The sequence below is a fragment of the Ascaphus truei genome, chromosome 5 (genome assembly GCF_040206685.1).
Source record: "Ascaphus truei isolate aAscTru1 chromosome 5, aAscTru1.hap1, whole genome shotgun sequence".
In the NCBI taxonomy this organism is placed as follows: domain Eukaryota; kingdom Metazoa; phylum Chordata; class Amphibia; order Anura; family Ascaphidae; genus Ascaphus; species Ascaphus truei.
In genome coordinates, this window is record NC_134487.1 from 81921358 (window position 1) to 81947977 (window position 26620).

Genomic DNA, 26620 nt, shown 5'->3' on the forward strand with positions numbered 1-26620 from the left:
ACAAAATCTTTGTTTCTTCACTAAGCCCACTGGCGTGCCTGGATGTTTCTTCGGTTTGCTATATACAGTACAAGTTTCCCTCCTGGTTACTTGACCTTATGTGCACCAGTGGCAGGACTGCAGTATGGTAATGCTCCTAACCTTGCTCCTTGATGTAAAGTAATGTATTAACATTTTCTGAAATGGACCTATTTGAAAATCCTACTAAATCTTCTTGTAATAAAATTGCAGGAGAGCCTAAACAGCATAAGACTAAAGCCCACTTATACCACCAGGTATTTTCAGGTGTAGAAAATTAAACGTCAGAACTGAACAGTACAGTATGTAAGAGAAACATTTATTTAAATTTGCACAATAACACAATAATACTAAACAAATTCAATCAAGAAATAATAAGTGCAGAAATTAAATTGAAAAAGAAAAAAAAACTTATGAGTGGCTTTTCCTAAAGAACACACTTTTTTTTTTTTTACCATGCCAATACATAAATAGTTTTGCATATAATGGTTACCAAAGAATATGAAGTGTACATACCACATTATATATTTGATATTTTTTGCAAAAAAACACTCTCTACAGTATGTAATAAAATATTTAATCGGTGAAAAACAAAAAAAGATGTGCCAGTAATGAACAGTGATAAGTAATTTTCTCCAGCTCAAAAAAGATGAAACAAGTATAGTACAACGCTCAAAGCTGCGGTTCATGTCTGGTTGGAGAGAATGCCACTTACAGTGAATGCACCATTAATGTTATTTGTGATCAGTATTACTCCCCATATTCAGTAGATGTTTAGAAAGCAGGGAGTTGAGGTCAGTAGCTACTATATTTGTAATAACGTAATGGCTTTAAAGCTAGGATTCAATGGAAAAAAAAACAGTTGGAATTGTACAGAGACATGGTCCGGCTCATTTTCAAAGTTCCCCAAATATGAACTGCTACTGTACAGTACTTTTAAACAGGTTCAATATTTTCCTGATTCATGGTTTTAAAAACATGCTGTAATTGTTATTTATGTCAGTTGAGCATTTTGCACAAAAGGTCAGTAACGACTGACGCATACACTGTATTTGGCCTCCAATTTAATAACAAAAATGATGCATGTTTGAGAGATTTCCTGTCGATATTATGTTTCTTTGTGAAGGGGAAGTTTGGTTTGCACATTACATTTGTTTAGGCAATACTGTTATAATTAGATTTTGTTAAATTGTATGCATTTTTGGTGTAAGGTCCTTCAGTGTGAAGAAACATTCTTCATCCGTAAACCTCCTGCTGAAGTTAGCAGATTCCTTCACAGCTCCTGAAGACACTGCGGATCCACTGAGCAACACACATGCCCATTCTGGGGGGGGAAAAAAACGCGGTTAAAAAAATGTGCAATAACTTACTGTATTGTCTACTGTATTTGTTTGGCAGGAAGAACACCCCAGTTGCTTTGATCTAAGACTGGTTTTCTAATCCACTGCTTAGATTACCAACAACAATTGCTCACGGGTAAGGTACAGTACTAAGGTTGCTCCCTCGTTCAGGTGATCTAAAAAACTGAAAAAAATAGTAATATCAGAGAGGATTTCTGCTCTAAGCTGTAGATAAGTACTAGGAACCATTCTCATCACATTGACCAGCGCTCTCTAGATCATTGAGATAAGACACAGGATAGGGTACATATCGGATATTTAAACCCTGAGAAAAGCTCAATAGAAACATTATAACGTTGTTTAAAAAAACGACCTAATTGGTTCTTGATTATATGAACATAATTTAGCATGTTTAAAAAATATAACTTTCTTTATGGCTCAAAAAAAATGACAGAACTAATTACAGTATGTTGCACTAGTGGCTGCAATGGCAGCTGAAATTCATGTTAGGACAGATCGCGTCACAGTAAATTTGTCTAACATATAAGAAGAAGCGGAGGTGGTATTTTTTCTCCAAGCCCCCAACTAAAGGCCAAGGCAATTGCAAGGAATATAAAGGCTGCAGCAGAGGTGAAGCACAGCTTTGTTCCATTAGTAATTTAACATGGTGGATTATAGAATGTGTAGTGAATTGAATCAAAAGAAGAGCTATTGAGACTCATAATAAACAGATGCTTTAGCACAAGGAAAACAGGAAGAATATAGAATAACATGTCAATGTCATCCTCCCACTCCAAGAAATGTCCATTCTATAAAAGAGTCAAACAAATAGAGAGTATTCAATTGTTTAAAGGAAAAGTTCAGAGAAGACATGTTCTGTACAATACGAAATTGGTATGTATAAGAGATTGCATAAGTAACCAGTGCAGATTTCATTTCTCACTGTCATAAAGCAGCAATCCTCTACAGCAGGAGTGCGCAAACATTCCCCCCTGCGCCCCCTGCATGCTGTCTCCCCCCCCCACTTACCTTGGCTCCGGTGTCAAATAATGCCGTGGGGTCACGTGACATCAAGTTACTATGGTAACGTGACCACGCGGCATCATTTGACGCCGCTTTGCCATGACGACGCTTGGCTGGAAATCAAGGTTAAGGTAAGGGAAGTTACAGAGGCCTTGTGCGGTCCCCGGCATTTAATTTAAATGCCTTGGGGAAGAATGTGGGGCCGCTGTAACTGCCGCGCCCCCGCAGATTTTTTTTTAGACCAACCTGGGGGCGTGCCCACAAGTTTGCGCACCCCTGCTCTACAGAAGCCTAGGAGTTTTACTCATACAGGTACAGTGTTAGTATCTTGCCCAAGGAGCATGTTCTGTTCTTTTTTGTTTGTTAATATTAAAAATGATCCCTAGCATCTAAGGTTACCATGGTAATCTTTAAACTGTACCGAGCTCCATTTTAACCCTGCAGGACACATAATATTTCAAAAGCTTATATCTCCTGAACGGAGTATCAGATTAAAAAAATTAAAAGTAAACAAATATATATAAAACAAAAAACAAACAAAACAGCATCGGAAAGGGAGAGAGAGACCTCTTATAGTAATGTTGCAATTCAAATTTCACATTTTTTTTACTCCTGTTAATGGAGCAACGTGGATTACACTATGTTCATACATATATCCCTTAAAATAAAATTTGTTGTTATTGTTTGTCAGATAAAAAGTTAATGTACTGTACAGTACATTTTACAGTTAATTGAAATACTGTACACAAATACTAGCACCAGTTACCATAATGATTTAACAAATGGCATTAGGGTTGCTCCATAGCACACACACTGTAGATGTAGGACAATCACAGACAACAGAATAGTATGCAACATGGTTTTTCTTTGCACTAAGCTTCTATTCATTACTAAAAGGTATTTAATCTGGAGAGTATAGGCCTGACTTTTAGTAACACATAAATCATATTTAAGTGATTGGGTTTTTTTGTTTTATTTCTTTACTTTAATCTCTCGCTCTCTCTAAAGCAGCCATTTATATTTGGTACATGGCAAATAAAGAATAAAAACACTCGTCTAACTGTCTGAAACCCAAGACAAACGATTTGCTACCAAAATAAATGCATCTTCTGACTTCTTACTATACTTTGGCATTTTTAGCTTATTATCAAGCCTCAATGCCATGTAAGCTGCTCAAAAATACTAAATAAATAGCTTCTTTAAAAAAATGTAAAAAATGTTTTAGGGGAAGAAGGTTGAGCAAAGTAAGGCCCAGATTCACTTGAATGTGAGTTCAGGCATTGTAATGGTTAGGATCCTTTAATTAACCTGTGCCTAGGAGTGTGTGCTGATATCCAGGATCATTGTGAAGCACAGCTGTTGTATTCACCATATTCCTCGTTGCAACATTTTTCTAGCTTAATCTATTGTTATTTGCTTTCACAGGGAATTGTGCATTTAGCACCTATTTTCCTGAAGCTATGAAAGAATGGATGGGACACGTCTGAATTTTACAAGTCAACAAGGGAGAAGCTGCTAGAAAAAATTACAGAAGACAGATTGAAAATGACTTGCTTACAATTTGTCTGGTGCTAGCCCCAAAGTGAATATAAGAGGCGGTTGCACATCTCATGTTAACAGTCTCCTTACTCTGCATTGCAGTTTATTCTATATTTTGATTATACAGTCAGTATACAGACATTTCATGGACAGTTAGAGATAATAGATGATTATGGGAATTATATCAGTGCATCTCTAACATCAGTGAATGGCAGTAAATGGCTAATGCCCTTTGGCTGTCCTTCGGCTGCCACATTTGGGGAGACTCGGTGGTGTCATATCAAAGAAGTCCTGAGGTGAAGTGATAACAACTGGAAGGAAACAGACCCCACCCCAGCAAAAATGCAAGGGGGGGAAAGGTGGGGGGAGGAGAATGTGACAATCTCCAGGCTTCTCAATCTGTATCTGTCCTTTCTTGATGAAATTAACTCTGTCCACGCTGGCTTAGTGGACTGGAACAGTGAAGGGGAAGTATGGTGTGGAGACCCTCTTTGTGGAGCCGCCTTTGGGGAGACTTGTGTGGTCTCATATCAAAGAAGTCCTGATGTGAAGAAGATAAGAGTACCATATTTACTAAGTGGAGGTTCATTAACTTGGATGGGCCATAACCCTAAAGTGCCTTAGCACTTACCATCTCTTAGTAAATATGACCCTAAAGTGGTTATTTATTAAACTGCTATAGCCTGGTCCTCCCTTTAGCCCTCCTTACCTCCGCTATAAGAGGGGAACTTGCCGAGCAGTCTGGGAGGTTGTAGGGGAAACCTGGTTGCCGGAGCACCTCAGCGGGACGCCGGGAAGGGCGCCACCATGTTAGAATTAGTCGCACATGCGCAGAAGTACTTGTGCATGCGCAGTGAGCTCCCAGGTTGTGGTGGCCATCTTTGCACACTCTGCGCATGGGCAGCACACTATGAAGCGGCAGCCATTACTCCTAGAGCTCCGCAAGGGGAACTACAATCCCCAGCAGCCCCAGGGGCTGCTAGGCACATGGGATAAAAGGGCCAATAGGGATGTTGGATTCACGGCCAAGGAAGATAGGCGTTTGGTGCGAATGCAGGTACCACGCCAGTTGGGAGCAGGACAGCAAGGGGATAGGTAAGGTCCAGGGAGGAGTGCTCCACTGGACTAGGCCAAATTATCCCCCTTCAGGTCCCAGCTAGGCCCTGATCACTACTAGCTTGTGGTGCTACAGGGAAGGCCCCAGAAAGGGACACTACCCTTTAGCTCTAATAGTGCAGAGCATGGAGCAAGTGCCCAGAGAGTGCTGCAATGGCCTGCAGTCTGGGACCAGACCAGGCTAACAAGACAAAGAGACTATCCTATGGTGGGACGCTCTGGCTGGAGGCCACCCCACATGGAGGCGGATCTTCGGTGGACAGACTGACTATTTGCTTGTTATTACTCAGCGACACCCGGGGCTGGAGCGCCCGTGAAGGTATCTCTACAAGTGCACCAACCACTCACATGGGGCAGCGCAGTCTCACACTTGGGGGTGGGATAGGCTATTGCAGCCTGGACACTGGGACACTGGTGCCCCTGCACCCAAGTACTGTGGGGATCCACTTGGGGTTGGTGTTCTTACCTAATGTATGGGATTGTGTTGCAATGTTAGTGGTGTAGGTACTGTCTAGTAAATTCTGTTGCATATCCTCCTGTGTGTCATTACTGGCTTTATGTTCTTGGGAGGGGCTATCCAATGGTGTGAGGATACTTCTCAGGTGGAGGCACGGTTGTTGTACTCATTATACACTCCAAGCTCCCAGTGGCAGAGGCTCAGGCCTCCTGGTTGCCAAACAGGTAATAGCAGCATTGGTAGTTCATTGCCAGGTATGGGGGAACAAGGGCTACACTGCTATAGTGCAGATCGGGGTGCTATCCCACGTAGACTGCAATTGATTACAATAGGAGTTTCTGTGCAATAGTGCCCCAATCAGCACAATTGCATTTTAATGAATAACCTCCACCATGTGAAAGGGGGATATAGTGAGGATTTGTGGACAGAGGGTATACATTTTTTAGAAAAAAAGAATGAGTTGTAGCAGTACAAATGTATGCAATGATACCTATTATCTTATCTACATTTTTCTTTTTAAAAAGATTTTGTTTCAGAAATTTATTTCCATTTTTAAATACTCAGGTATCAGAATGTAATGACATCAGTGTATGGCAAATACATATTATTACATGTACTGGCCTACTTTGTGAACTTGACAACTAATTTACTAGATGTGATATTAACAATCGTACTAATAAACTCTGTTCGACCTAGTAATAAAGCAATCTGCAACCCGGTAATGTAAAGGCATTAGTGTCAATAAAGGGAAAGGACATACTATTCCAAGTCTATCATATTTTAACCTGATGACCATTCAAGAAATGTAATATTCTGTGCTTCTTCCAATGCAGGAAAATGGAAAGTACATATCATAGTTTTTAATTAAATACATCTATCTAGCTTTAGTGGAGCCATTAAATTACTGCAAACATTTCACACGGCCGTAAATCTGCAACAGAAAACAAAACAACCATGACAATTATTATCTCTACTTTCTATTGTTCGAGTTGTATCTTGCTGGGTTATATGGCTTTTTATTCTTAGCAGAACCACATAATCTTATTGGCAATGAACGCAACTTATTACCAAACATACTGTAACATTTTGTTTAAACTACAGTACTGTATCTCTTGGATCAGGGAATTTTATCGGTCTAACCATCAATTGTGATTCTACCAAAATGCATAGAAAACCAGACAAATAATTCATATGCACTGTTGTGTGTTACATCGAAGAACTGCTAAACTAAACACATGGGGAAGGGGGGGGGGGCAGGAACAGTGATAAAAATAAAAAAGAAGTATGGATAAATTAAGAAATGTTTAAAAAAAATACAGGGCCACAAAGCTAGTAAGGTGCACAGTTTCTCTAGAACGGCACACTATACATATACATTACAGTTTTGTGTAGTGCTATGGCGCATTAAACACCTGATACAGTACATGTTCCGCTTTACCGGGCTGTCGATCATGCTCTGTACACAGCCGCAGCAACTTGAAATATATATATTTTTGCTCATTTCCCAAATCTCTATGGCTAAAAGACCTACAGTACCATACATCAAATAATAAAAGTCTAATGTGAATCAAGACCCCTTGATGCATATACCCTTGAGTATTGTAATGCTCCTTTCAGTTTTACTTTATTTTATTATATACCTCATCAACTGAAGTACGAGTCGTATTATTCAGTTAAAAAACTGTTCCTTACCTTACATTGACAGAGGGTGCACTCCGTGCCATGCTTAATCCATGAGGAGCCTGTAAAGCGAACCACATTTGTTTCATCTACACAAGTCTTAGTGATGTCGTTGCGTATGATGTCAGCTTGGCAGGGGTCATTGATGCAGCGTGGACAGCACTCGCTCTCAGGAACCCCGCTAAATTCACAGTCAACGTCTGGACATGGTAAGGGCCAGCAATCGACTTCTCCTTGCTAAAATACACACATACACATATATCAATGTAACAGAACATCTCTTGCCTGATTAAAATCAAATTTAGCTCTTTATGGGTGTTTTTCTAGGTTATTGGCATGCATTAAAAAGTCTTTTCAATATCACAAAACAATAATAATCTCTTGAGTAGCCCGCGGACATATGTTGTATGACCTGAGAGCTAGCAATTGGGAGGCCAGTATGGCATACCGAACAAAAAATCCAAAAGGTGGAAAAAAGGGAGAGCAGCTGATTACTAGGCAACAAAGATATATTTTAGCACAGCTAAAGGAGAGGATGATGAAGATAGGGAAACGAGACACAAAAAGTGTGGGGGGAAAAGCACATAGTACAGAGAGAGAACTCATGAGTAAAAAAAAACAAACAATATACCACATCTCAAACAAGCATCAAAAAGCGGTAAGTACTGTACACTTAAAAGGAGCAAATGATCCCCTTTAAAAATGTTTTTGTTTGCCTAGGTGAGAAGCAGGAGGTTTCCGTAGCTAAACTGCGTTAATTTCAGCTGCGGGGGACACCCTGCTCCTGAGATACTTACCTCTGTAGGTGGTGCCGGTAGCAGTTCCACAGGTTTAAATGTCCTGTTTACGTGGGCCAATAGAAAGCTGAAAGGGATGACATCACAGCTTCCTATTGGCCCGCATGGTGCGGGAAGTTTAAATCTGCCATTGTGATAGTCCCACATAGCCCAGCCAGAGCTGCTACCGGCACCCCCTATGGATGTAATTATCTTGAGAAGCAGGAGGGCCGAAGAGCTAAAATTAATGCAGTTCTGCTACGGGCACCTACGGAAGGGCCGTGGCACTCTGTTACCAAGCACCTTCTGGCACTCAATATATTATTTCACTGTGGATAGTGTATACATTCATATATATAGTATAGTATAAGGATCATTTTTATTGTTTTATAGTGAGGGACAGTACCCTAGTTAAGTAGCGTCCCACATAGATGGCTTCCTTCAACACAAGGTTCATGGAGAGGCAGCCTATACCCAGAAGGGACTCAACAGGTTGTAGTCCCAAGCCATAGTTGAACCAGTTCCATTGGAGGGTCCATAGCTTGCCCCACTCCAGATTGCCACAAGGTGGTATGCAGTTCCCAAGGGAGGGACCCTTATCACCAACAGAGGGAGTATCACCAGGCTCGACAGGGGCTCATCCGAGATGGAGCTCTACCGAAGCCACCCAAAAGAGAGCTTCTGTAGGTAACAAAGGGTGTCAAGCCTCAGCACCTCCCTAGCGGGCCAAGATAGGGGAGCTAGAGAAAGGTTCAGACAGCACAATGGAGATTGCAGTTATGTCCATACCAAGATTACCAAGTATGTTGATGCTGCATTTGAATGAATAAAGTTCCTGGCTATATCAACGACACCCGCACCGATCCAACACCCTGACAAGGTAACCAAATTTGAGTAAGCCAAGATAAGAAACATTGATGTAAACTCCCCTGGAGCCGAGCAAGGAGGGTCACATTTGGCACCCAACGCGGTGCTGGGCAAGCAAAAGGGAAAAAACACTTTTTGTGCTTTGCCCATTTTTTTACTTGTGGAGTTAAGAGTCTGTTTTGTGAAAATTACTAATGTCTGAACTGTCTATATGAAGAAAATGTATTTTAAGATTTTTTTTTAGCAAGTGTGTGTGCTTCCTGCGTGGAAAATGTCCTTGCTGCTAAAGAACTATGTTTTGTGCAAAGTTTTCCCGATACCCGAAAACTAATATTGCAAGGGTCCCAGATGCGGGGACTGAATTCAAAATGGTGGCTATTCAACAGTCCTGTCTCACAGCATAACAAAATGTCGCTCCTTGCAAAGGGACGTTATGTGCACATGGTATATATCATATACTGTGATATAAAAGTTGTTCACCTAAAAGTGGAACAGTGAGACTAGAGTGGGCTCATCCCTCTTGCTACAGAAGGTCTGTTGGAAAGAAAGAGGGACTGTTGTTCTCACCAGTATAATTGTGACGCATGCTGCAAATAACCAAAACTATTTATTAGTCATGAGCACCTGAAGCTTAGCAAGTGATTTAGCTCAACAAATACCAGTGTGAGCTCTAAAGTGCAAAGTTCTCCCGCTCAAAAAAAGAAATCTGTGAACTCCCGGAAAGGAGAACTGAAGTGTTAGTTGGGGCCTGTGAGTAGCCGGCTACTAAAGTGTTCTCAGAGGAAGTGAAATTGTCATTCTTGCTAGTGCAATGTTCGGGGCACAAGGACTGTAGGTCAATGCGTGGTACACCCAGGCTGAGATCAAAGAAGTCTGCAGAATTATAGTGGGCCGACTCCCCACTACAAGATACTTTTGCATGAGTCATTGGGACCGAGTTTCCTGCCCACACAAATGCAAGAGTGCATGGATGCGATGATGTGCGGAGCCCATTGCAGAGTGGTGCAAAACTAAAGCCATGCCCTCCGTGGACTATCCAGCGACAGTCAATTGAAATAGGAGACCAGGAACCACACCTTGCTCCATTGATTTAGTTATGGAGGAGCTTATTGTTGCTTATAAGGAAGCACGTATAGCTGAGGGTTAACATGATACCCACACGTAGTGGGAGTAGTGTGATCTCACGGTGAACAGTGTATATACAGTAGGTTCATATGTATAGTATAATGTAAGGATGCCCTTTTATTGTTTTACAGTGAGGTGCAGTACCCTAGTTAGGTAGCGTCTCACAGAGATGGCTTCCTTCAACACTAAAGGTTCATGGAGAGGCAGCCTATGCCCAGAGGGGATTCAACAGGCTGTACTCCTGAGGCATTGTTGGACCAGACCAATCGGAGGGCCCATAGCTGGCCCCACTCCAGATTGCCATGAGGTGATATGCAGTGGCCAATGGAGGTACACCCCTAACTAAACAGAGGAATAATAGAACCAGTACCAACAGAGGCCCATCCAAGACGGAGCTCCACTGAACCCACCCAAAAGAGGCTCCCATAGGTAGCAAAGGGAAACAAGTCTCAGTACCTCCTTAGCGGATCAAGATAGGGGTAGCTAGGGAAGAAAGGTTTAGACAGCACAAGGGAGAATTCAGTTATGTCCATACCAAGATCACTGTGTATGTTGATGTAACAATAAAACTTCTGTTGAATGAATAAAGTTATTTGCTATAACATCGCCCAGTCACATAAATCCAACACCCCGACAAGGTAACCACAAGGTAAGCTAAGATCAGAGATATTGTTGTAAACTCCCTAGGAGGCAGGTAGGGAGGGTTACATATCTAACCACCTTGATAGAATGTCCCCTGTCTGGCTCCATTCTGGCATATGCTGCTGATAATGAACCAATGACTGAGAACAGCAGCAGCAGCAGCAGAACTACAACTCCCAGAAGCCCTGCTGCAGAAATTTAGGGACACATGTGTAGCCCTTTTTGTGAACACCTGAACTAAGGGACTACGGTACATAAACCCGTGGCTTCAGGAGCTCTGAGCCTCCGCATATTGGGAGCCTGGGGGTATACCTTTATCACTTGTGGTGCAGCGCCTCCACTCACCCAGGATCCCCACTATAGAGATTATACCCTGAGCAAGAACCTAACAACAACAGTATGCAACCAACCTTTTTATATAACACATGAATAACAAATGATATGCAGAATCATCAGATAACCTTTACATATACACACACAACGTGGCTCGGCCACACCTTATTGGGATGATGTCCTGTACATAAGTGGCTCTGCCACTCTCCTTAGGAGTATGTCTCATAACCAGTAAAGTATGGTACCATATGCATTCACTCAGGGAACCCAATTAGTTAGTGGGAGGCGGGATCAGCGCCTGGTGACCGGTGTAGGTGCACTTGTAGATAAGGATACCTTCCGGTCACTACGATGACCTTGACACTCCACGGGGTCCTGGTGTTAATCCAGCCTTGCGCCGTCTCTCCCTTCTGCAGCACCGTCAGAGGGGAAATCCAAGATGGCGGCCGCAGCTCCGCAGCTCCGCATATGAACCTCACTAAAGGGGAACGTCCCTGACGACTATGGGCGTCCTTACAAATACAGCACCCTACGATGGCGGGGGAAAGACTCCTGGGGCTGCGGGCATACCCTATCTAAGCAGACGGGTCACTGACCCTCTGCTCTCGCACACGAGGTTCCACCAACCTCCTCCTTCACCTCCCTCGCTGCTCTGACCCACCGCCCACACGCATCCGGTTCCTGCATACACAGTATCGCATCCCATTGGTCCTCAGCCTCAGCTGACCTCCTCACAGTCAGAGTTCATAGTTCAACCCCCTCCAAGTCTTTACTTATGATTACCCTTCGCGCGCTTCCCTCGCGCATGCGCAGCCCAACTGGTACGCAGTAACTTCGCTGGCAAACAGGGACAATATGGCGCTGCCTATGTAATTGACAGCGCGGAACCTTTAATATATATGGACATCCTTACATTCTCCCCCCTCCAGAATCCAGCGTCCCCGCTGGACTACCTTACCCCATATATATTAACTATGTACACAACCCTCTCTTCCTAGATTAGGTTACACATCTCATTAAACAGTACCATCATAGCTTGCATCCTATGCCGAGCCCACTGCTGAGCCTCATAATGGGGTGCCCCAAACTGATCATATGCCATTCGCATGGGAGGTTGACTGTTTCTTTGACTTCGGCGGGGTTGATCCTCCTCTGCTTCCTCTGCAGAGTGATCAGTCTCAAATGGTATTTCAGTCTCTACCCTTGAGGGGTGTTCAGCATTAACACAGTCTCTTTGAGGTGTAAAACAGGGACTTTGTGGGTCTAGAGGCTGACTCACTGGAGTCAAATGATCAATGTTCGGGCCAAAAGGCTCTTTACCCGTGGCTCCTTCGGGAGATGCCTCCACGGCCGGAAGGCCCCTTTGAGAGGTTCCCTCCATTGTATCCTCAGAGGTGGCAATTTTTATAGTCTCTGAGCCATCCTCTGTGTATTCAACTGCTCCATCTAGGGCAGTGGCTGGGGCTTCCAATTCATCCGTCCCTACTTGAGGTATGAGAAGCAGATGATTCCTATGCCACACTTTTACGCGGCCTTCAGAATCCTTGATCCGGTACACAGGAAGACCCGGCATCTGTGACTCCACCTCATACACACCCTCCCGCCACCGGTCTGCCAATTTATGCTTCCCAGGAACACCTAAGTTGCGTAAAAGGACCGCATCTCCGGGGTGAATTTCCTTGTAACGTACTTTGTGGTCATAACGCCTTTTATTCCCCGCATTTAATTGTGCGGTCGTCCGCTCAGCCAATTTGTAGGCCAACTGTAGACTGTCCTTTAGTCGCTGAACGTATCGGAAATGCGTCCTATTGGATACCCCATCGGTAGATATCCGTAGGCGCACATCCACCGGTAACCGGGCTTCCCTGCCGAACATCAAGAAATACGGGGTATACCCGGTGGACTCATGTCGGGTGCAATTATACGCATGTACCAATGCTTCGACGTGTTTACTCCACTCCGTCTTTTGCGGGCTCTTCAATGTACCCAACATATCCAGCAAGGTGCGATTGAACCGTTCGGGCAAGGCATCCCCTTCGGGGTGGTACGGGGTAGTACGTGACTTGGCAATGTTCAGTAGGGTGAGCAACTCCCGTATCAGTGTACTTTCAAAATCCCGGCCCTGATCGGAGTGAAGACGATTTGGTAACCCATAGTGAATGAAATATTTTTCCCATAGTACTCGGGCTACCGTTACGGCCTTCTGGTCTTTCGTAGGGAACGCTTGGGCGTACCTAGTGTAGTGGTCAGTGATCACGAGAACATTACTAACTCCCCGACTGTCGGGTTCGATACAAAGAAAATCCATACACACCAAATCCATGGGACCCGAACTTTTCAAGTGTGCCATAGGAGCCGCCCTGGTAGGCAGTGTCTTCCTTTGTAAACAACGATTACACTTCCTACAATGTTGCTCCACTGACTCCCTCATTCTCGGCCAATAGAACCTATCCTGCAGTAGTCCAAAGGTCTTGTCAATGCCCAGGTGACCATGGTCATCGTGAAGGGCCCGGAGGACTAGTGTTCTCAAACGTTCCGGTAAAAACAACTGACGCCGATCGGGATGGTTATGATAGGAAATCACCCGATATAACAAACAATTGTCCATTTCAAACCTCCCAAACTCATTTAACAGGAGCTTCACCAAGTCTTTGGGGGCCCGCTTCAGTATAGACGGATTATCTTGCTGTACAGCTTGACGGGCCAGCTCCACTATGGGGTCTTGTGTCTGATAATGCACTAGATCCTTCCACGCTATGATATTATCTTCATTGACATTCATCCCGTCTCGACCTTGATAGGCCAGAGGAACAGCCTGCGAATGACATCCCAACGAGTCAACCACCCGTAATTCCGAGAATGCTACGTTGTCATCGACTATCGCCGCTACTGAACAGAGAGCACGAACTCCGGGGCCCGGTATCTCCTCCCAGACTTCCTCATCAGGGGTGGATTTCAGACCAGGTCGACGAGACAGAGCGTCGGCCCCTATGTTGGTGGGTCCAGGTTTGTATTTAAGGTTGAACCGGTAATTGGCTAGAGCAGCTAACCAACGGTGTCCGGTGGCGTCCAATTTGGCCGACGTATTGATATAGGTCATGGGATTGTTGTCCGTGCGTACTTCGAAGGGTACTCCATATAGATAATCGTGCAGCTTGTCCACCACCGCCCATTTTAGCGCCAAAAATTCCAACTTATGGACCGGGTAATTCTGCTCGCTAGGGGTTAAACTTCGGCTCGCGTAGGCCACTGGACATAGCCCGGTCTCATACTTCTGATGCAAAACCGCTCCTAGCCCGCTGAGGCTAGCATCGACATGTAGGACATAGTCTCGCTCAGGATCCGCGTAGGCCAAGACGGGGGCCTGGGTGAGGCTGGTCTTTAAGTGTTTGAAGGCCTGTTCACATTCTGTAGTCCATGTCTTCCCAAAGGGTGTCTGCGCCGAACTCCCCTTTCTCCCGGTTTCTCCCGGATGCACCTTGAGAAGGTCATTCAGTCTCTTGGCCTTGCTGGAATACCCCTCCACGAACCGCCGATAATAGCCACAAAACCCCAAGAAAGACCGCAGCTCTTGAACATTTTGAGGTCTGGGCCAGTTCATCACGCCTCGATCTTCCCTGGGTCGGTGGACACCCCATCAGCTGACACAATGTGGCCCACATACGTTACAGAGGTCCGACAGAATTTGCACTTGTCTAGCGACAGTTTTAGGCCCTCCCCCTCAAGCCTATCCAGCACCTTCATCAGCCTCTCGGAATGCTCTTCTAGAGTCCGCCCAAACACGATAATGTCGTCCAGGTACACTAAGCACTCTCGCGGGTTAAGGTCTCCGAGGGTTTTTTCCATTAGTCTCTGGAACGTGGCCGGGGCCCCGCAGATCCCTTGAGGCATGCGGGTAAACTGGTAAAACCCTAAGGGACAGATGAAGGCCGTTTTTTCTTGGTCTTCCGGGCCCATGGGCACTTGATAATACCCGGACCTGAGGTCGAGCACACTGAACCATTTACTCCCGGTCAATGCATTCAGGAGGTCCTCGATTCGGGGCAGTGTATACTGGTCGGGGATAGTACGGTTATTCAGCGTTCTGTAATCCACACATAGACGGACCGTCCCGTTCTTCTTGCGGACTACCACAATGGGTGAGGCGTAAGGGCTCCGAGATTCCTGCACGATGCCAGCCGTTTTCATCTCGTCGATTAATCCCCTCACTTCGTCAGCATCCTTTGAGGCAAGCCGGCGGGAGCGCTCCCGGAAGGGGGTGGCGTCGCTCAGTCGGATGGTATGGTGGGCACTGCGACTGCACCCCACATCCATGTCACCAGTGGAGAACACACCCCTTCGGTCGTGTAGCTCATCCTGTAGCCTCTTCCTCCACTCATCCGGGAGGGGCGAGTCGCCAAAGTCAAATTCCAATGCCGGCGCTATGGTAGCAGGCGAGCTCCTAGCTAGTTCCGTCGAGGCCTCCTCCTCGGAAGTTACCGGGTATATCCTCCCTAGCGTCTGCCGCCGGTCAATAGTCATCGGGTACGGGGATATATTCTGCACATACACCCAGGTACGCTTCGGGATCTTCCCGGGCCATTCCTTGACCGAGGTTAGTACCTTGTAGCCCAAACGTTGTTCGTCCTGGGCCACACTCTCCAAGGTGAAGAGCTGATCCTCCGACCGTCGACGGGGGTAATGGCAAGCGGCGACCATCATTCGTCCTTCCCCCGGGGGAATCTGGGTCAGTCCCCATTCTTGGCTGTAGAGGACGCCATGCTCTTCCTCAGTCGCAATTTTGCCGCAGACCTCTTGAAGGGCGGGACAGGCCGCTAGGGCCAGCAGTGGGGCTTCTCCTGCTTCCTGCAAAAACTGGCGGAATACCGCGCGCACAATGTCAGCGTTGGTCCCCAAGATGATTGGGGCGCTGGGGTGGTCCTGCGGCTCGGGGCACACTAGGGCCTCCACTTCCATGGGGTGATGTTTACCAGTATTCAGCTGGAGAATATCTAACTGCACCTTTACTACTCCGTCTATGGGGTAATCTTCATGACTCAGTCCCCGTAGCCGCAAGGCATCCGCAGATAGCAACGGTAGTTGGTGTAGGTGTAGGTGTTGGTCGTAGAAGGGCCGATACACGATGGTCACTTGAGACCCCGTATCCAATAATGCGGCGGCGTAGATGCCCTCAATAACCACTCGAATAATGGAGGCGGGGCCAATTCGGGGGCTCGGAGAGGATGGCAACACCTTTTCACCCTCCAGGGGCTGGCACGGCATCGACTGCGCCGATCGGGACGACGTCCTCCGCGAGGTGGGGCAGTGGGCCCGTAAATGTCCCATCTTTCCGCAGGCGTAACACTGCATTTGGCTGAGGTAGGCCTCGTCTCTCCTGGTTGGGGGACTTCGCCCAGTCGGGGGACGAGGTCGGGGTGTCACGGGGGGGGGAACATCCTCGGGATCGAGATCCCCAGGTTCGGGCACGTCGGGCTTTGGGTCCACTTTCTTGGCTTCTTTACCCCCTGGCGGTGGCTTCTTCCCGGTGGTTACGTCACGCCCTAACAACACCATCTCGTGCGCTTGGACCCGATCCATTAAGTCGTGAAACGACAGGGCTTGCCCGGGCGTTATGCAGCTACTGACCCGTACCGACACGGGGTGTAGGGGTAGGAGGCCCCTCAGCAACTGAGTGGTACGTATTCCGTTGGCTTCTTTCCGTGGCAACACGCCTTTCCTGACCATGTTCCAGAGATCCAGGTGTAGTCGCCTGAGAAAATCGGATACCATCTCCCCTTCCTTCTGGGCTAACGCATGAAATTTCGACATCAAAGTATACATGTCCACCGGAGCTCCATACGCCTTGGTTAGGCAGTAGATGAGGTCTGCCGCATCAGCTTCCGGGTTGTCGTCTCGGTAGTAGTGCACCATGTGGGACGCGGGAGGCCGTAAGCACTCGACGATGCGCTGCCTACGGACCGCGTCCGTGCAGGTCCATTCAGGTAGTACCTGTTCGGTATGATCCAGCCAGTCCTCTATCCCCACTTCCCCTTGGGGCGTGGGTTTCTCCCCGGAGAAGGCCTTTAACTTCCTGTACTGGAGCGACTGGGTGGTATTGTGGATAACGGCAGCTAAGGCGGGCAAAGAGGTGTCTCCCGGTAAGCTGTCCCCGACAGCGGGGTAAGCGTCCAATCTTGATAGGCTAAGTCGGTTGAGACTAGCCCGCAGGCCGGACGGGGTAGAGGAGGGGCCTAGGCTCAGGGCTGCGGGCCAATGAGGGTGCAGGCCACGGTCAGGGGAGTGGTCGGGGCCTCCCGTCGCGGCGCCAGCGGTGGGGGTATACTCTCTCCGGGGGGTGGAAGTGGCCAGGGGCGCAGGGGTGTCCGCCTGGACGATGGGACAGCGCACCCCCGGAGCTTCGGGCAGCAGCAGTATACGGGGCAAAGCCTCGGGGCATATATCTTGTTCAGTGGCATACAAGATCCGGCGCCAGGTCTGGTCGTGGTCATAAAAGTGGTCTTGTACTTGGGCATTGTCCAGGAGAGGAAGCTTTCGGACCTGCTCGGTCACTGTGCCTAACGAGATCATGGCGGGGACATGGCCCAGCGCGAAAACACGGTTCAAGGGGATCCCGCGCCGTTGGGCCCACTTGCGCACCTCGAGCGCCGAGGGCACCGACATGATGTGGGTTGGTTGCACAATAGAGACAAAAAAAATGTGGGGGCACCTCAGGTCTAAGATCTCAGCAGCGCCTCCAAATGTAGCCCTTTTTGTGAACACCTGAACTAAGGGACTACGGTACATAAACCCGTGGCTTCAGGAGCTCTGAGCCTCCGCATATTGGGAGCCTGGGGGTATACCTTTATCACTTGTGGTGCAGCGCCTCCACTCACCCAGGATCCCCACTATAGAGATTATACCCTGAGCAAGAACCTAACAACAACAGTATGCAACCAACCTTTTTATATAACACATGAATAACAAATGATATGCAGAATCATCAGATAACCTTTACATATACACACACAACGTGGCTCGGCCACACCTTATTGGGATGATGTCCTGTACATAAGTGGCTCTGCCACTCTCCTTAGGAGTATGTCTCATAACCAGTAAAGTATGGTACCATATGCATTCACTCAGGGAACCCAATTAGTTAGTGGGAGGCGGGATCAGCGCCTGGTGACCGGTGTAGGTGCACTTGTAGATAAGGATACCTTCCGGTCACTACGATGACCTTGACACTCCACGGGGTCCTGGTGTTAATCCAGCCTTGCGCCGTCTCTCCCTTCTGCAGCACCGTCAGAGGGGAAATCCAAGATGGCGGCCGCAGCTCCGCAGCTCCGCATATGAACCTCACTAAAGGGGAACGTCCCTGACGACTATGGGCGTCCTTACAAATACAGCACCCTACGATGGCGGGGGAAAGACTCCTGGGGCTGCGGGCATACCCTATCTAAGCAGACGGGTCACTGACCCTCTGCTCTCGCACACGAGGTTCCACCAACCTCCTCCTTCACCTCCCTCGCTGCTCTGACCCACCGCCCACACGCATCCGGTTCCTGCATACACAGTATCGCATCCCATTGGTCCTCAGCCTCAGCTGACCTCCTCACAGTCAGAGTTCATAGTTCAACCCCCTCCAAGTCTTTACTTATGATTACCCTTCGCGCGCTTCCCTCGCGCATGCGCAGCCCAACTGGTACGCAGTAACTTCGCTGGCAAACAGGGACAATATGGCGCTGCCTATGTAATTGACAGCGCGGAACCTTTAATATATATGGACATCCTTACACATGAAATTACAGCCAAACACTGTGAAGGATCAATGGTCGGTGCACCCATGAAATGCAGGGAGGAAAGGCGGAGTTAAGAGACCTGTATACTGTACCTGCTCTGCATGTCAGAAATGCTCAACTAGTAACTTAGATATCTTTAAATATCATACTGTACAATTAACAATGAAGAGAAGTTTGTTTGTTCTGACTGTGGGAAATGTTGTTCTCATAACACACATCTTATCATAAAAAAACTCACACAGGAGAGAAACCATTTGTTTGTTATGAATGTGGAAAACACTTTTCTACTAAATATACTCTTGGTGCACACCAGACAATTCAAACAGGATTAAAGCCATTTGTTTGCTCTGAATATGGAAATGTTATACTCAAACATCATATCTTGCATCATCAGATAAATCTCAGAGGAGGGATCTCAGTGTATATAGAGTAAGTCATGTTTATCTGTAGAGCTATATGTTTAAGGATGTCTGGTCACCTTTATTATTGTATAGTTAGGGAACGTGCCCCTTATAGTTATATCCCATGGTCTGATGTTATTTGTCTGCCCTGAAAGGAGGATGCATGGTACTTTGAGGGGAATCCTTTTTAATAAAGGGTTCTGGAGGACCGCAGGATTGGCCCATACTAGCCAGTTATAAATGCGAGCCCCTTCTAATGCCTTGGGATAAGGAGAGTACTCCTCAGAATGATGGGATGTATCTCTACCATGGGTCCTGGTGGGAAGGAGGCAAATCCAAATGCAGGGACAGCGAATGTCAAGCAGACCCAGAGCTAAGGATACTAAGTCCAGAACCTCCCTTAGGCTAAGGCCCCGCTCCCTCAGTCAGCACGCCCGCACTGCAGAGAGGCGGCGCGCTGACAGGCACAGACCGCGATATGTGGTCTGTAGGGAGCCGGGAGCCGGAGTGGGGCGGGAGTGGGAGGGGGGCGTGGTTTGAGCAGAGGGACCCGCTACTCCCCCCGCCCCCTCCCTCCACGGGCTCGGTCTCGGTCTCCCGGGCTGCAGGAGGGAGCTGCTGCGGGCTGCTGGAAGGTAAGCAGCTCCCGCTCCCTCCCCCTTCCCCCACAAATGCCCTTCTCACACACGCCGATACACGCTGATACACACACACACCCCTACCTTGTGAAGGAAGCTGTCTGACAGCTCCCGCTCCCACCCCCGCTGCTGATAGGCTCATCAGCGCACCACGTGGCGCGTCACTGCTCGGGATCACAATTTTCTTGCATCCCCTGGCGGCTGACGCGTCACAGCGCGTTGTGAGCCGTGCAGCGAGGGGGGACTGGGACCGGCTAGGAAAGGATACCCCTGCTGGTGAGGAACGCGCACGCGGCCGTGTGCGCTGCCGGACGCAGCGGGACCAAAGCCTTAGATAGTGGTGAGAGCTACCAGGAAAGAATACCTAAGGCAACTATATTATTTGCCACTCATTATTGTTGAAAAGAAGATACCCGTATATGTGGAACCTAATGAAGGCAATAAATACAGCTATTGTTTGTACTAATAAAGTTCTTAGTACCATTCATTATCACTTTCAAGCAACTACACCCAGCCAGCATGGATGCCAGTACCCTGAGAAGGTAATTAGAACATCACTGTAAATAAGACACCTCGATTAAGCACTCTTTTTGAGCCGGTTAAAGAGGGGTTGCACATACAATTCTCTTTCTCTCTCTGTAAAGCTCTACTCTAGCGTCTAGATATTGTTTGAACATAAATTTGCAAAAATCGTCAATTTTACTTAAAATTGTTAAAGGGGGGTGAAAGTGCTGAGACTCACTTGAACTTTGATAATTTTATCCAAATTAAAAATAATAAAACATTGTGTACCAAATTTTGGTAAGTTGGCAGAGCTCTACTTTTAGATATTTTTTGCTTATTTTTTTAAGAGGAGAGATCCTGTAACCTTGGTTCACCTAATTTTTGTTCCTCTTGATACCTAAATATACAGTAGGTCGCAGAATTATAATTGCTGCTATCCTTTTTTTGTTTAATCACTGTGAACATCCTGCTATTCTTACAAATATGGTTTAAAAAAAATTGTGTTTGCCGATCACGCGCATTTTAAGTGAAACATCTTTGTCTTTTGTCACTGTTTTGTCACAGAAATTGTATTTGTAATGGTAATTTTTTTAATTAAAAATAAAAACACAATTTTAGTGCCAAAACGCAAAGAAGTTTGACTTAGAACACTTGTTTTAGCTATTTGCACTTCTATATTTATAGTAACTGAATTCCTTTGGTGTGTGTGTCAGTCAGTGTGTGTGTGTGCGTGTGTCAGTCAGTGCGTGTGTGTGTGTGTGCCTTCTGCCGGAGCACCCCCTTCCCTCTCTCCTTCTCCCCCCACCCCCTCCACCCCCCCGGAGGACGTACGGAGAGACGACTAGAGCTGCCCCCACCAGGAGCAGCCCCCACTCTCTCCCCCCGGCGGAGCTGTGGACACGGCTGTGTGGCTGTTCGGGGCGTGTGTGTATGTGTGCGTGTGTCTCCAGCGCTGCCTTCCTCTTCTCTCCGGTGACTCCTCCTGCTGGAAGCTGGCAACACTGACGGCCTCTTCTGCCAGCAGTGACGTCACTTCCGTCACCAGTGACTTCCGTCTCCATCAACTCCATTTATTGCCAGGCAATTTTGCTCATTGGTAGGTGCCCAAAGAAGTTTCACTTCAAAAAGATTATTTTTCAGTTAAAAAAGTATGTGAATTTTTAAAAAATAGTAAACTTGCGTTAGAGTATAATGAAAGAATATAGTGTAATTGTTATACAGTGCAGGAATCAGTATCTGCATTACTCCATGATAAAGGATGTAGCAGCTAGTTGAATGTGCAGTTTGCCCCAGATGTACCTATCTTGAAAATGAGCTCCATGTGTTGCATTTTAAAGCAGAGTAAGAACCTTATTTTTATTATTTTTTCCTAGATGACTTTTCTTTTAGTCATATTTTTTTATTTAAAAGGGCAAAATTTTTGCAATATATTGTTCAAATAGGCAATTCCTGTTCTTTATTATCACTTTCTCATCTTTATCTTCTCAGATAAATTTCCTTCAAGTCTACCAATGTCAGTAAGGGCCAGATCCACAGAGATGCATTATTGATTTAATGAGGCGTTAGCGAGGCATTCACTTAGGTTAAGGGCCTCATGCAGAGAGCATCGTTATTTCAAAACTCGCCATTTTTTGTTCAATTTCCCTCAGAAAACGGCATAAAATGGCGAGTTGCGAAAAACGCGCCATTTTTTTATTTCTATGTTTAAAACTCGCCTCGCGGCTGGCGAGAACCTCCATCGCGCCATTTTTAAAACTCTCCGAATGCAGAGAGGTGCGAACGGCAAGTAGCGGCTGTTCGCGCCAAAAAAAGGCGCGATTCTCGCATTTTTGCCGCGCCACGAAAATATGGCAAGATGGCGCTCGCCGCCTATAGTAAAGGGGAAAAAAAAGGCGCGAATTTGTTTTTACACGTTTCTGAAGCGCGCATCTCGCCAATTTAAACTCGCCACACGCATCCATGTTAAACATAGCAGAATTCGCACTTTTCTGCATATGGAGAATAAAACTCTCCAAAAAAGCTACTTTTTATGAAATTCGCCATTTTTAAAATTCTATGCTCTCTGCATGAGGCCCTAAGTGTTTACGTGTATCTTCAAAGCTCACTAACTAGTTAAGTACGATTTTTGTCTGGAAAGGCCATTCTGTTAAGTACAGCGGCAGTTAGTGCTAATGATATGCAACAGACGTGTTCCCTGTAACAACACCTATCCACAGAGCTCTGTTCTAGTTATCGCACTGATTTAATAAGATGTTACTCAGTCTATACCTAAAGGCGGCGTTACTCCCCACCAGACCCTGAAATATGGCTCTTGCTGGTGAGCAGAGAGAGGGAGTCTCTTCTTTGCCTGTTGCTTATATACCTCCCCAAACACACCTGTATACAATACGTTGAGACATACTTGTGCACAAAATAAGCACACCTGAGATACTTGAAATATATATGCCAACTTAAGCCATTTAAATATACTTTGCATATCTATATTAAGATACTGTATATCCCAGGTATCTCGGATGTGCTCCTTTGTGTGCATAGGGGTGTCTCTACCATTTTTGTAATGGCATGTTTGGGGAGCTATGTAAGCAACCTGGGACTAGCAAAGAAGAGTTTTTATTTCTCTCAAAATCTACATTTCGCGGCCAGAAGGGGAGTAACTCCACCAACAAGTAAGACCGATTTAGTACGAGCCATGTTATTTGAAGCCAACTCAAGGTTGTGCTAACTTAATATGGTGTTAAGCCTATGCTAGTTAGATATACACCGACCTTTGTTTTTGCATATAATTAGCATAGTGGATAGGCATTAACTTCAGGGAAAACAATGTCAGTTATTAATTTTGATAACATCTCGTTATTGACCTCTGATGATCTCGGCATAAGTGAGAGGCTCTTAGGAGCCATATTCATTTAGGTTTTTGGACCATTTTTTTTAGTAATGAAATGCACTGTTTAAAAAAAATCACTGCACAAACTGTGGAGGTGAAAACAGACATTGCACATCATTGTGAAGAAAGCAGCATGCCGGGTAAATTGCACTTCCTGTATCATGTGATAACACAAACATTTTGTTACATTAGGGAATGGAAGGTATCTCTACGTATACTTCACTGAGACAAACAGAATTATTACCACAGGAAAACATCAATTAGTTATGGGTTGCTTATTAAGAAATGCCAATTTTTACATTGCTATACCTTTTTATCACAAAAAAAGATTATTTGTAATCTCGCTTACAGATGTAGCCAACGTATTGTTTTGAACCAACCGTACGTGAGAAGGAGACAAGTCTATCGTGCCATGTCCCTCACGGGAGCATGCCAAATACTGCAAGAATGTTGGCTATGTCTGTACTCTAATTTTGTTTTCTTATGCTTTACGTATAATATAATAGTATATAATATACATTACTTAAAAGGTGCAGTTCTACTTAGCTTGCCTCAACGGGGGCTTCAAGTAGAGTGTCAGTTGACCCGGGTATTACTTGGACCGGGTAGGCTATTCGGAGCCAATTATATGTACATACTGTATATAGCAGCCGGCAGGCGTCATTGCTAATAAAATTGTCATTTACAGATTATATATAGACTACCATACTGCAAGCACAATTCTGTGCACTAAACACAGTATACATGGTGTCACCTCATTATATGTGTATATATATTGCAGTCGTTCTATGCGTGAGCTGCAACCATTCTAAACAGACCATCAACTGTTAGTGCAATATTGCAATATTGCACTGGCCACTGAGTACACTTCGTTACTTTGTGCTCTGTTTTCTAAAGAACATCATACTGCTGTCCGTCCAATACAGTTGCACTGTTTGCCTCTAAGTTTGAGGTATTTAGTTATACTTCACTGTTAACTATCTACTCCCATCAGGGACTGTTCATACACAATTCAGCGTTCCTTATTATTAAATTAGCCACTCGCTATCAATTAATTTAATTGATCCACGTTACAATACAGTGGCTTGTCTCATATATATATATATATTCACATAAGAGACATGAAGTATGTGCATTCGTCACAGTGATGATCACATAATACTGTACATTCTCATTGATCACACTGGCTATTTCTGGACTGTTCATGTCCATGTTGCGTTTAGTATTCACTATACACAATACTGAAGTACCTGTGTGTTGTCACAGCAAGTTTTCTCAAAACTGTGACTGTGTTTAAACTGTCCTGAGTGTGTCTAGTACTACCATATGAACCAATTGTTCATCCATAGGATTTTTTTTTTTTTAGTAATAAGGCCATGCCCTATTAATTTAAGCCACATCTAGTCTGCTGGCACTTAGTCACAGGCAGTTCTGGCTTACTACTAGTGATCATTGATTTTCCTAAGGAAATGATCACCTAAATACAGTAAGGTTACATTCACACCGGTTTGTGATCAATTTTTATCTTTAGGGCTACTTCGCTACTAACATATTCTGTAACTAGGGTGTATCTATACTCGCCTAAATTACAGTAGTACTTCAGCTGTGTATATTAAGCGGAGATCATATGTGTTATTGTCCACTATTAATTTATAATATGAAATAAAGATATGTTTTAACTGACTTATCATATTATAACACATCACCAGGGTTAGAGTGCTAGTTTATAGGAGTTCCTTTACGTTTTATCGTATTGATACCCTCCTACCTACCCCACACCCTCTGTTACACCTGGTGCTCCATAGGTTTTAAAGTATATGTTTCCTTTCTGTCAAAACAATAAATGTTAAGTTTTAATTATTAAGTGGATGTTGAGTGTATCCTATAGGGCAGTGGTGCGCAAAGTGGGGGGCGCCCCCCCGCTGAATTTGTCTGGGGGGGTACGGGTGGTTGAAAAGGCCCTGCGCTCTTCTCCGAGGCAGTTAAATTACATGCCGACAGATCGCGTGAGACCTCTGCAACTCTAAAAACTTACCTTGACTCTGCCGGCGTCACTCATCTCCATGGCAACGCAGCATCAAATGACGCCGCGGGGTCATGTGACGTGACGTCACACGCGTCAAATGACGCTGCATCAAGATAAGGGGGGGTGCGCGCGAACAGCAGAGGAGGAAAGGCAGGGGGGCGCAGCTGCAAAAGTTTGCACTCCCCTTCTATAGGGAATCATCTTCTCTTTGTGCTATATATTTATTGTTAACTACTCTTCTTTCTCTGTTGATCTATTGATTGATGTAACTTCAGGCTCAGTTCTGCAACCTCACCTCTTTTCTCTCTTTACACTCTTGCTTTGGGACCTTATTCATTTTGATACAAGTATTACCAGTATGCACATAACAAACAACTGTATCTAACCCCACTGAGCCTCACATCTGCAATATAGTCCCAGGTCTCCAATTGCCTCACACCAATCTCATCCTGAATGGTAGCTAGACACCAAGCCCCTCACCTTTGAATTGGTAGACCTTGTTACTTTTATATTGCATATAATTGCTAAATTATTACCTTTTCTTCGTTGTTCGACTACTAAAATGATAATGCATGGCCTCATTCTCTACTGCCTGGACTACTGTAACTTTTTCTCCTTATTGTCCTACCTGCCTCGAAGCTCTCAATCTATTTAAAATGCTGCTGCGAGAATAACCTCCCCCTCCTCTCGATCAGCCTCTGCTTTTCTCTTCCTTAAAATGCTTTTTTGACTTTATTAAGCGCCACATTCTCTACAAAATTAATCTACTCTTTTTCAAGGCTATCCTGTCCTCTGCTCCTCAGTTTTAAATCTCTTGCTATATTCCATATCGCTCTCTAAGCTCTGCTCATGCCGGTCTTCTTTCTGCCCTGTGTCACAATAACTCTCTCACGCCTAAAACACGTCTAACATCCTGCATATCAAAGCCTACTGCACCCTACTTTAGGAACTCCTTCCCCTCAATGTCCGCCAAGTACCTTCTCCAACTTAAATCCCATCTGAAAACTCACTAGTTCAATAAAGCATGTATATAGTCCTGGATGACCACTACTCACTCAACTAAAGTATGACCTTATAAGCTCTCCCTTTTCTATTGGACCCCATCTCCCGATTAGATTGTAAGCTCTTTGGAGGCAGATACTTATTCCGTCTGCATTATTATATTTGCTTTTAATTTCCAGTGTTGGAATTGTATTGTAATGCTTGTAAAAATTGTAAAGTGCTGTGTGCCTAGTTGGGGCTATAAAAATAAATAAATATATATGTACATGTATGTGTGTATAGTGTTATTTATATAGCGCTTAGATTGCATGAAGCACTTTACAAAATTGCAATATAAGGTAAATAGGGTACAAACAATGGGGATACAGCAAACAGGTTAATTACAGCATAAGGCGAAGGGAGGCCCTGCTCCAAAGAGCTTACAATCTAAGTGGTATGTTGTGAGGTTTACAGATACAGTAGGAGTATATT

At 45.4% G+C, this 26620-nt stretch overlaps 1 protein-coding gene across 2 annotated transcripts in view; it reads right to left on the reverse strand.

Annotated features, from left to right (window-relative positions):
- Positions 1 to 316: 316 nt before the first annotated feature.
- The window catches only part of NELL2 (neural EGFL like 2), a 375157-nt gene continuing 348853 nt past the window's right edge, over positions 317 to 26620 (reverse strand). For both annotated transcript variants that reach the window (XM_075600120.1, XM_075600119.1), the window contains 2 exons: positions 7186 to 7410; positions 317 to 1342 (listed from right to left, as the gene is read on the reverse strand). In XM_075600120.1, coding sequence (XP_075456235.1) covers positions 1292 to 1342; positions 7186 to 7410 — 276 coding nt within the window. In that variant the 3' untranslated portion in view covers positions 317 to 1291. The remainder of the gene's footprint in view (positions 1343 to 7185; positions 7411 to 26620) is intronic.